This window comes from Heptranchias perlo, chromosome 8, assembly GCF_035084215.1.
Source record: "Heptranchias perlo isolate sHepPer1 chromosome 8, sHepPer1.hap1, whole genome shotgun sequence".
NCBI lineage: Eukaryota > Metazoa > Chordata > Chondrichthyes > Hexanchiformes > Hexanchidae > Heptranchias > Heptranchias perlo.
Genome location: NC_090332.1, coordinates 35,109,247 through 35,120,978, shown reverse-complemented (window position 1 = coordinate 35,120,978; position 11,732 = coordinate 35,109,247). Strand labels below are relative to the sequence as shown.

The following is an 11,732-nucleotide window of genomic DNA, read 5'->3' as shown; positions in this document are numbered from 1 at the left end:
TTTAAAACAGTATACCCATTTTATTAGATGTATTTACGATCAGTGCAATCTTTTGAATCAACTGGCATTAAAAGGAAATATTGGGCATCACTAAGTGAACAGACTTGGTAAGAGCAGATCATCACTGTTCTGAATGTTAATACACGGTGGTAGCGCAAAAAGAGGTGTTGAAAAAAAGTTTTGTCCAACCTAATATTTATAAATCCGGTGCCTCTAATAATCCAGCTGGGTATACATTAAGCAAATGGAAATCAATGTCAAAACATTAAAACTTATAATACAAAAACATTCACTCCTAAAAGAGATTTTTAAACAAGTCTGTATGATTTCGCGTGTCAAACCATGTATTTACATATGTGCAATTTACAGGTAGGAAGTTGAGAGTATGGTCTATTTCCCGCCTTCCTTTCGCAACAATATAACTTACTCTTTTCTTCTGAAAATGTCCTTTACATCGTGGTAATCCTGTTGAGGGGGGGGGGTTAAAATTATTTTCACATTTATAGCACAATTTGCGACGGAGATGCTGGGGCACTTTGTGCCGGTGAGACGCTTTGCTTTGACACTGCAGTACTTAAGGGGGCGAGCCCCGATCTGATAACAGTGGCCTTGTGATCGGGACAATCGTTCACCTCAATGTCTTTTTCATTAACGTCAGTCGATTCGGAGTCACTTTTCTCGCTGTCAGTCTGGTTCTCCCTCACACGCTGTTCTCCCTCCAGAGAGACTGGCTTCTCCAGTTGCTCCTTCTCCTTCTCCTTCTGTGCCTGAGCTTCCTTTGAGTGCCTCCACTTCATCCGCCTGTTCTGGAACCATACTTTCACCTAGTGAGAGAAGGACAAAGTCCCCAAATTAGAAAAAATAAATCACTAATTTTAAAAAGACCGATCATTTCCTCTCTGCTCGGCCCCAGAAGGTTAAAATGTTCGCACAGGGTTGGTTTTTAGCTCCATTGACTCACGCACATATCCACGTTACAAAATGCGGCCCTGGTTTTTGCACAAGTGACCACTTCCTCTATACTAAGAGCTTTACAACTCCATAAAGCAGTGTGGTCACCGTTTAACAGTTTCAGAAAGGCCACGTTGCACCTTCATTCATGTGAAAAGTACCACATTCTATTAATAATCAAAGCATTGGCACTAAATAGAGGTCGAAAGCCCGTGTGAATTCAATGTCAAATTGGGTACTTTCTGGAACTACTGTACTGGCTGTGATTTTAACGTTGCCTACTTCTGAATCTACATCCTTGAACTTTTTACGGCTGGTTTTGTAACGAATTCTAAAACAATTATATACCTAGTGTCAGCATTTCCAAATTGCTACTGTGCTTAAAGATTGTGCAAACAGGTTTTTGTATCAAATCATCAGATATTTTAAGCACTAACCTGCGCATCAGTCAATCCCAGCATCGCTGCGAGCTGCTTCCGGTCAGGTTTGGTCACATACTTTTGGATCTCAAATCTTTTCTCAAGTCCCTTTCTCTGCAGATTAGAGAAGACGGCTCTGGACCAGGAGCGTTTCCTTTTGTACGTCTGGGGCATGGTGTCTTTCGTTAGAACAGCGTAGGGCCCTGCTAGTTAAAATAAAAAAGTAGCATTAGAGTTAATGTTACAAGAAGTCCTGTCATTCTTTTAAAGAACAAAATAAACAAATTTGCTTCTAATATGATGTCTAAACTTTACTGAAGACCAATAATTTAAAATAACACGCGTTGTTACTAATTTCAGGAGTTAGAAGCTGAGATGTTCATTCTGGTGTGTTTGTTGCAGTTTGACAGTTCCACTATTGCAAGCTGAAAGGGCGCTGCTCCCGGTTTGACTCCATGTGCCGTTATATCGTTAGTAACTTCATCGGCTCGGATCATTTTCTTTAAATGAATTGTAAATATCATCGAACTGTTCTAATCACTCCGGTCCACATGCAGGATAGGATTATTGGTTTGTTGGGTTTTTAAAATCATAAAATTAGACTTAATAAACGGGTTATAAATAGGATACTAAAGATTTTGCAGGTTTATGGCACATATCTTATCGAGTGGTGATAAGTTTACCTTACGTAAGCATAATTATTTCCCTGAGATTAAATGTGCGTTTAATACTGTGCTGTGAAGTGATCGCCTTCGAATTTTGAAATATTGTAAGGAGCAGGTCTGATGCAGATTGTTTTTTTCTGTGACGAAAATTGGCGAATTAAGACTATTAACCTGGAAAAGAGTCCTGATAATGGTGCTGGGACGAGGTTCTGGAGTTCAAAACTGAGGGAGGCTCACCAAGTCCAGGGTCCAGGGACGCAAAGAACTGGCTGGCGGAACTCTGCACAGAGAGGTGGACTCCAGACTGGCGACTTGTGCCCATTAGAGAGGTGAGATCTGCAATGGTAAATGGAGAACAGGGTACGTTAGCGTGTCATTGGTGTCTTTTAAAACCAGTCTCAAATTGAGTTCGGTCAATTCTCAAAACAATGACTACTCTAAATATCAGTTTATGCTTGTCACAGAATCCGAAACGTATAAAAAGTTAGCAAGTGAGGAAAGCGAGACGTCTATTTACAGAAACCAGGTTGAAACGTACTCCCAGCAAAGACAAATCCCACAGACATCCATTGTGCATTCTGACTGACCCCTGTTACTTTGGTTCTTACTTTCCAAACGATCCACCCACCCTCTTACACGGGCACAAATAAAATGCTTAAATGCAGGCTAAAAGTGGTACTATAACCGGCCCAGAAAGCAATCCGTTATTTGCCATCAATTTCCCAAGCAATTGATGCTGATTTTAAATCTTTAAAATGAGAGTGTCACTTTGCTAAGACGTTGTTTTTATATTGTTATTCGTGTTTGAAGTGAAAACGACTGGGTTGTGCCTGGCCTGTCTTACCTCGTAAACTACTGCAGTCTTTGATTTTAAAGTCAAAATCCGTGGATAGAATGCGGTCAATGCCGAACTTGAGGTCTTTGCTGGAGGGCGCGGGAAGCTGCTGCATCGAGCCGGGGTGAATCCTAGCCGATGAGGAAGTGCAGATGGCGGGGACTCGATGGTAGGGAGAGGCCGGGGAAAGTCTCTGAGTGAAGCCGCCGACATGCTCCGGGGCTACGGGCGTGGGACGCAGAGGGGAACTCGAGGTCTGCATGGCGTGTGGTCCGCTCAGATGAGCCACAACGGCCGATGATCCTGGCAGAGGCGACGGGGCGGCCGGCATGTTCTCGGTGTCGCTCAGATGCAGGATGTCCGCGATACAAAAGGAAGGTTTCTTCACCGAATCCAAAAAGCCATTCGAGCAATAGGCGGACCAGAGGCTGAAATTACTGGCGTAATATGGAGCTAGTCCTGTGGTGTACATTGTGCAATCCTCCCTCGGTTTGCCCTTCTTTGAAATAACAATTAGGATGTAAATGTGAAAGATACGATCTAAAATAGACTTCTTATGGGGGGGGGGGCGGGGGGAACTTGACTTTGCGAACTAAAAAACTTTCCTAAAACTCATCTGCACATTTGGCAGAGAGTTCAAGTAGGCTTGGGAAGAAGTTGCCACTATTCAACTATGATTGGCTCCCCGTACTCCCAGCGCACCCAATGGCAGTGAGACCTTTGGAGCTACTGACTCCGCCTACTGCACTGCAGCTGCAACTGAGGAAGTCCATCAGACTTTAAAGCTGTAATTCACTGGAAGCAAAATTATTTTAAGGTATTTTTGACACAAACAACTGCAACAATGAAAGTCATAAGTGGCTGAAATCAACGCTTGCAATCAGTCCCTATAATGAAAAATGATGATGTGAACACTGCAAAATTCCCTGTCCTTGCTAATTCTTTTAATATAATGCTTGAATATTGTTGAGATTTATCTTGTACGCAAACACAAGTACAACTGTTGTAGGCTTGTGTGTCTTTAACGAATCTAGGAATAAGCCAACAGTATTTCAAAGACTCAAAAGGAGACTGTTTAAAGTTAATTTATATTGATGTCCACGGTGTTACGTTTTTTCATGAATGCATCAGATCGTATATAACATGAGAAAATAGTTCTATGTTTTAAAATAATGTAAATTATGATAATTTGGCGAGGTACCAGAGGGCACCCAGCGCCCATGGACCCGTATCCCAGCAACGAGTAAATGCCTTCCGGAGAGGTGGGGAGAGGAGAAAACTGGTAGGAGAAATATTGTCACTTAAATAAGGCACAAATCATATTTCAACCCGAAATATTAAATTGTAGAGTCTTGGGTGCAATTGCTAATTTAGGAATGTGCTGTACCAAAAAGCAACTTAATAAATGCATTTCTTACTGCAAATGCACGTGTCATATTTATTTCAAAAACAGTACCACTCCCCGCGTACCTCTAACACTGCCCCTAACCTCACTCACAATGCAGTACATTTGCATTTGACCCTAACCTCCTGCAATTGGCTTTATAACAATAGCGTATTATTTTTTAAAAACCGTTATTGGCCTGGATTTGTCTGTTACTCTAACCTTAACCCCCTATTATTGGTTTAATAACAATACCCTACTGCAAATGGGTTATTATCACGTGTCTCTGTAACAATGGCAAGCATCTTATTTTATGTGTAGTCAGTACATTTTTAAGTATTTGTTTAAACTGGAAATATATAAAGACTTTTTTTTTCCTAGATCAGTCTTCAGAGTGGAGGAAACGTCGAGCTCTATTAAGTTCACATCGTTGATAGCCATCCTGTTTTGATGTGCTTAAACGCGCAGTAAATGAGCGGATATGCCTGTTAGATTTTCTTAAAATAGAACCCGTTTAGTATTTTAGGATACAGCAGAAATCCTTATTTCTTCCGGAGAAAAACTTTATAATGACTGGTAGAACTTCCGTTTTCAATATTTGTGCAACTTTATCTCGTCTCGCAAGTTGTACTTGTGACGCAAATCCGCTCCAGTACATGAAATGTGTCACAGAAAGAAGGGAAAGCAATCTGAAGGGACCGACTTCAGTCCTTGCACCAATAAAAAAAAGAGAACTCCACTTTCAGAACTGTTCCCTGCAGTTCTGGTGAATCTAAATTTGCTATAGAAAAATTGAACCAAAAACACCAGAAGTAAACCTCAGCACTCCAGGGAAAATCAACAATCCGCATTTTAATCAAAAAAAGGAACCATTTTGACTAGCAGGGGAAGGACAATTTTAACTTCACGTCTAGGTGTCTTAAATAGCATTTTATTTTCACGTGGATAAAGCCTTATTAATTGAAAACCGCTGCTCTAACCAGAAATCAGTCCATTAATATTAAAATTGTTAGAAAATATTTTCGTTTTCAATTTGTTTGGAATCCATGAGTAAAATCCAATTATTAGTCAATGTCTGTAACTGCGATACAGTAGAAGTAAAGCATGACAATAGTGTGACGTGAGTAAGTGGCAATGCTCTTTCTATCAATTGTACTGGTCCAGTTCTCATATCTAGTTCAATGCAATACTGCTGACCTATCGCACGCAATAATACTCATTGGATTTTATTCCCAAACTCTTATTATCTTAAATGTTGGAACACAATTAGTATAAGAAATTGTTTATTTTATATACATGTCATTCTATTTATGATAATAGCCCGGGATCGTTTCTGCTGGAGCAGTACATAATAATTCCTATTGTTTGGTTTCTTTAAGAATGATTAGCCCCGGAAGACTCTCTTTGGCCCGCAGTACATTTAGAATCACAATATTCCAATGACACTTTTCCGGGACACAAATAGCGAAATGGATTTCTGTGTTCAATCAGACAGACATAACAATATGGGGAAGAGGATGGAGAAATGGCTCAGCCGGCACTGAGCTACACAGTTGTTTCAGGTGCTGCGGAGCTGTAAAAGGAAATATTTCAGTCATTTAGAGGTCGTTATGACAGACGAGGGACCATTCTATAAAAAGATAGACATTACTGATAGATATTTTATTACGTGGGTTTGGAGGTGGCTGCTGCTTATTCGTAAGGAAAAATCTGTGCGATAGATATCGTTAAACTAGTCCATTTGTTTCCGACAGAAATTAGAATCAGTTAAATTGTGTCTGCCTATCTCTCTAACTGACTAGCTACCCGCCTATCCATCCATATACATCTGACTGAATGCCTTTCTATTCATCTATCTACGTTTCTTTCTATCTATTCATAGCTATCTATCTATTTTGTTATGTATCTATCTAGTCTCCCCAGTTCTTCTGAGGATACTTTTTCTTTGTCTCCTGTATGGTATCAATTATTGGAAATATTTAAAGTGAACATCTAAACAGTCGAGATCTGTACCCTGCCCAGATTGCATCAGAACCGATAGTATTATTTAAGAAATGCACGTTTAATGAACCAGCCAGTTAAGAATTAGCTCAGTTCCAGTATATATAGCACTACAAATGATTTGAAACACATTTCGGCTAAACTTTTGCACAGTGTTTATATCCACATAATAAATTATTTGTTTTTGAACATGTAAAGTGCTAATATCATCAACTGGCAACTAATTTAAGGAAAGTCCGTCAGTTATTTCCCTTGTGATTCAGAATGCAATACAGCTGTAATCAGCTTTGGTATTGATGTGAAAGTGAGCTGCGCTGATCGTTTTTGCAAATGGCTGGGTGTTTCCACCACTGCCGCCCTCCTGGCGATCAGCAGGAGGAAGGGAGTAAGAGTGGAATGACTTACAGTTGCGCACTGCCACCTATAGGCCGGCCGCGGCCGCACAGCCCGAATCAGTCCATCATTGCAGAACTCGCACGGGCTCAGTGCCCCCTTCGCAACACTTGGGACTCATTTGTTGGCCAAACATTAAGACAAATACGGTAGTAATTTTTTTTAACTTTCAGGACGAAAACCAGCTTTCCCTTTAAACTATTTACCGCTGGATAAACTTTTTGCAGTTTTGCAGTTTAGTAATTTAACCGTCTTTATCAGGTTACTAATGGGAAGTCTCTTGATAATCCATCTCCCAAAAATATGGTTAGACAATTGTGTTTCATAAATGTTAACCAACGTAACTTATTCTTCCCTGTGGAATTAGTCAATGTTTTACATATTAATACACCATACTCTCAGGTGCCAAATATTCAATGGAATTATTTGAGTGGAAAGGAAGTGGGAGCAAATAACCTTACAGGGGGCGGTATTCGAAGTCATTCTTTAAACTGTTATACTGGGATCACAGATAACTATCAGCGTAGGAGTTACAAGAGTTATTTAGTATTGTTTCAAATTTCTAAAAAACTGGAGTACTCTGAGGGGAAGTGACAGGTTGTACGAGTTCCTGTCATTATTATTAATAAAAAGTGGTTTATGTGGAATTTTGTTTTGATTGTTCAACAAGTGATTAAATAAACTGAAACGAGATATAGAAAACCGGTTTTATAATAAGCAAGAATAACCGTTCTGGTTCGGTGTTCACGCTCATATATTTTAAAGTCTCGATAAAATGACTTTTTTGGAAGGTCATCTAGTCTGACAGGATCAACCCGAAAGCATCGTCTCTGAAATGGGCAGCTGCTACAATGTGCTCTCAGTTGATACAAACATCGAAAAATCTCGGAGGTCTACTCAACACTCATTTGAGTGAAAATATTTTCCGGGGTTGGTTGCAGAGCTCACCCGTGTTCATGCTCCGATTCTTATTACAGTCTCCCCCGTAACCAATAGTAGGGCCCTTGTTTATATTATGCTTCACTAATTCGTGGTTTTAAAAAAAATCCCCAAATCGTTTCTCTCTGCATAAACTGCGAACGTGTCACAAGAATCCTTCTTTCTACAAACTGTACATTACACGCTGGTCAAGGGCCAATAACTTCCAATTGTGAATTCTTGTAAGACGAAATGCTTTCTCCCCCTTTCCGATTTCGTACGTGTCCCCTGCTTACAATCCAAATTACATGCAGTTTGGGATCATTTCATATAAGGTTGTTACGGTGTTTTGTGACCCTTTCCTTGTGTAGAGATTTGTAGGTGAGTCTCCTGTGTAATAAAAGCCCTTTGCACCTTGCCGCACACGATCATGTGTTCAGCGCCTTACAGCTGCCAGGCCATCCATCAAATCGCCGCCGAGCACTGAAATATTTGGAGGCGCCTTCGAAGACATCCAGATTTTACAGAGTTTTTCTATCAAGCGAAGTGTTATTAGTTTAACAGGACGCTGCGTATTAGAGTATGTCTTATACTAAATGGGATATCATCAAATGTAATATGCATGTGTGGGTATACATTCATCTTCCATGCTCCCGCACAGAGCTTTGCATGACTGAAGAAAATGAAATTTATCCTTATATCTTTATTGCATTAATGTGTATACAGCTAAATTATTAATTATTTGTGTATCAGAAAATTGGACATGTACTGCCCATGACTTTCTGTCCATTAAAGTTACTATTCTATTATGTGATCCCCCATGTGTGAAACTCCGCATCAAGAGCGCGGTTGAGGAAAATGTACCCCATTTAATTTTAGTTACATGTGATAGTATCCCTGTCATTTAGTGTAAAACATGCACTGATATGCAGCATCCTGCCAAGGTAATTCAAATGTGTGACATGTATTTTATTCACGCATATAAAGTTTTGATTCCATCGCATTTCGAAGTGTCAAAGTAAAAGAAAAGATATGGGTAGCTAATTATTTGATGTTGGTTGCTTCTGATCTGGAGCCAAGGAATTTACAAGCTTTCCTCACAACCAACAATTAACATTTAATTGATTCCAGGATCTCCAACTTACAGCAAGTAGTCTTTGTGGTCTTAGAGGGACAGGCCTGATGACCAGAGATTTACTTTAGCAGCAGAATAATACATTGAGCATTACATCTCCTGTCATCATAAAACAACATATTTGCAGGGCTATCAGGAAAGAACAAGGGAGTGGGACTAATTGAACAGCTCGTTCAAAGAGCCCGCGCGGACACAATGGGCTGAGCCTCCTTCTGTGCTGTAAAGTTCTATGATTCTATATCGTCCAAGTTACCATGTTAAATAATAGTATTGATTATCAGGAGTAAACAAGGATTATCTGTACAACAACAACTTAGTAAACAGGGTTACTGGTTAAAATGTGTGAGTGGACCAAACAATGTCAGAGTGAAGGGAAGCACTAAGTGGGGTGCCCCAGGTGTCAGTGTTGGGACCATGACTGTTTCTAATTTACATCACTGACTTGGATTCTGAAACTCAATGAAAGTTGATCAAATTTGAACATGATACTAAATTAGGAAGGGCTGTGGATTCATAGTATCATAGTATGATACAGAACAGGAGGCCATTCGGCCCATCATGCCTGTGCCGGCTCTTTGGTAGAGCTATCCAATTAGTCCCACTCCCCTGCTCTTTCCCCATAGCTCTGTAATTTTTTTTATAATCGAAGGAGGCAACCCAAAAACTGCAGAATGAGCTAAACAAAATATGTAAGTAGGCCAAACAATGGAACAAAAAATTGAATGCAGCCAAGTGTAGAAGATTGCACATAGAAAGAAGAAATGGGCAACATACATGCTTCATTAATGGTATAAACATAGCCAAAGAATGTTGAACTACATAACCAAAACATAGAAGTCAGAGGAAGTCGTGCTTAAACTGTACAATGCTTTGGTCAGACTGTACCTTGAATACTGTGTACCGTTCTGGTCACCGAGAAACAAGTGAGATAATCAAGCACTGAAGGCCGTGCAGGTAAGAGCCACATAGCTGATATCTAGTGTCAGGGGACTTGAGTTATTTGGCAAGATTGAAGAGACTTGGAGGGTAAAATTTGACTTCCGCGGTAGCGCAAAACAAGCAATAGCGAATTGGCTGCCTGTTTTACACCCGGAATGATTTTCTTCTCCATTGGAAAAGAAAATCTGGTGGGTTGTAAAACGATCTGCCGATTTGCTGTCACCTGGTTTGCACTGTTGGCCAGAGGCTGCAGAAACCTATTGAGGTTTGATTCGAATTGCTAACAAAGACACTGACTTTTGAATTGAGGTGACCTGGAGTTCAGTCACTGGTCTGAACTGGCCAGAACCGGTTTGAATTCGTTCCGCTTCTTACAGGGACAAAGGAACTGTGATGAGACACCAGTCCTTATTTAGAAAAGGAGTATGAGGTGATGCTACCTAGGCCCTTGGAACAGAGCCAATCCGGGGATGACATTGACCACTCCAGCAACTTTGAGCCAACCAGAGAAGACAGCATCATTCGAAAAGACAGACTTGGGAATAAAACTGAAGAATTGCTGGCTTGGTCCCAGTTTGTTTGTGAGGGAGACTCCGGAGACTGACCATCGTGGAAGTAGGGACCCTACGTCAGGGACGTAGAGACTACGTCAGTGAAAGAGAGAATTGCCTGGCCAGCAGTATCTCTCCTTTCCGGGTAATATAATATCCTTTCTATTCTGTGACCACTCAGGGAGTGTTCATCAGAAAAACCTAGTGGGTGTGCGTTTAAATCCTACTGCGTTTAAATCCTAATACTCAGGGAGTGTTAGTCAGGGAAACCTAGTGGGTGTGCGTTTAAATTGAGTATAAAACTGTATAACCTGCTGTAAATTGTATGCCTATATCTAACTAGACGTATAAGCGGTATGTACATGATCTAATAACGTTAATAAAGCGAATTGAGAATTAAGAGAGAATTGACTCTTCCTCTGTGTACTAAGCCAAAACCGTTAACCAGTGACTTCCGGTCAACAGCACTATTGTCAAAGTCGAATTTCACCTCTTTGGGCTTTTCAACCTGGAAAGGAGGCGTCTGAAAAGTGATCTTATAGAGGTGTATAAGATAATAAATGGTATGGAAAAGGATATCTGGAACACCATTTTAAATTAAGCAGTGGGAATAGGACAAAGGGACACAGGTTCAAACTAGTAAAACAAAATGTTAATACTGATATAAGGAGGTTCTTCTTCATGCAGAAATTGATCAACACTTGGAATGGACTTTTGAGCAGTGTGCTGGAGGTAAGAACCCTGAAATCAGTTAAGAAGCAATTAGATGCAGCAATGCGGGGAGTGTAGTGTTGTTCCAGATGGATGTGTAAAGATGGGCTGAATGGCCTTCCTCATCCGTAAGTATTATGTGACCTTGTGAATTACCATGAGCAACACCACAAGAGATCCATTTGTATTTTTTAGTTTAAAGGTGCATCATTGTCATAGAGGAGTGTTTCGCAAATGTTTTTAAACTTGTTTTCTAAACATGATATGATGATGCTCATCCCTGCATCCTGAAAACATTATTGTATCATTTGCATATTATACTATCATTATAAAAGTGGTGTGTGGCTCTTCTCCCTCCTCAAAGTGGTAATGATACCCCTTTAATTTCCTGAAAGATTTTTTTAAAGTTTACTGCAATGACAATTGCGGCAAATTGTTGAAACATTTGACCATTTGTTGGGAAAATATTTATGTTTTTGCAGGCAAGTTCAGCTTTGGTTGCATGTTCATACAACTAATCTCCACCCTTCACTAATCTTGGACTCAGAGCCTCGGGTGAAGAGTGAAGATCAGGATCATGAGTGTACAAATGGCATGTTTCTGAAACTGGTGTTTCCTCAAAATGAATGGTATTTACTCCCATTTTTTGTCTCTTTTTAAAAGTTGTCTCCCTTCTTGCTTACATTCCCTGTCCAAGATAAAGGGTATGCTGCCAAACCTCTATGAGCGCTACTCATGCTGAATACTAGGAGGTACATTACATCAGTGCAACGTAGCACACTTACCTGCCCATACTTCATTTCTTCCTTTTGGGATGTACTTCACCTCCA

The 11,732-nt window shown here is 40.2% G+C and overlaps 1 protein-coding gene across 4 annotated transcripts; it reads right to left on the bottom strand.

The window, feature by feature from the left end:
* Positions 1-3,442, bottom strand: hlx1 (H2.0-like homeo box 1 (Drosophila)). 4 transcript variants are annotated; one of them, XM_067988329.1, is made up of 4 exons: positions 2,880-3,442; positions 2,207-2,371; positions 1,389-1,573; positions 1-824 (listed from the first exon to the last, which is right to left on the bottom strand). In XM_067988329.1, exons 1-4 carry the CDS (start codon positions 3,340-3,342, stop codon positions 501-503), a joined length of 1,137 nt encoding a protein of 378 aa, XP_067844430.1. In that variant the 5' UTR covers positions 3,343-3,442; the 3' UTR covers positions 1-500. The 4 variants fall into 4 exon arrangements, with proteins under 4 accessions (XP_067844430.1, XP_067844429.1, XP_067844432.1 ...); XM_067988328.1 differs by having other exon boundaries at positions 1,389-1,576; positions 2,880-3,441; XM_067988331.1 differs by having other exon boundaries at positions 1,389-1,576; positions 2,273-2,371; positions 2,880-3,441.
* Between the last annotated feature and the right edge of the window lie 8,290 nt (positions 3,443-11,732).

Excerpts from the sequence above, each read along its gene's own strand:
- hlx1 (XM_067988328.1), bottom strand. The coding sequence starts at position 3,342 with ATGTACACCACAGGACTAGCTCCATATTACGCCAGTAATTTCAGCCTC. Across the intron at positions 2,372-2,879 it reads AGACTGCAGTAGTTTACGAG|ATCTCACCTCTCTAATGGGC; the intron begins GTAAGACAGGCC and ends TTACCATTGCAG. Across the intron at positions 1,577-2,206 it reads TTATCAGGACTCTTTTCCAG|CAGGGCCCTACGCTGTTCTA; the intron begins GTTAATAGTCTT and ends TATTTTAACTAG.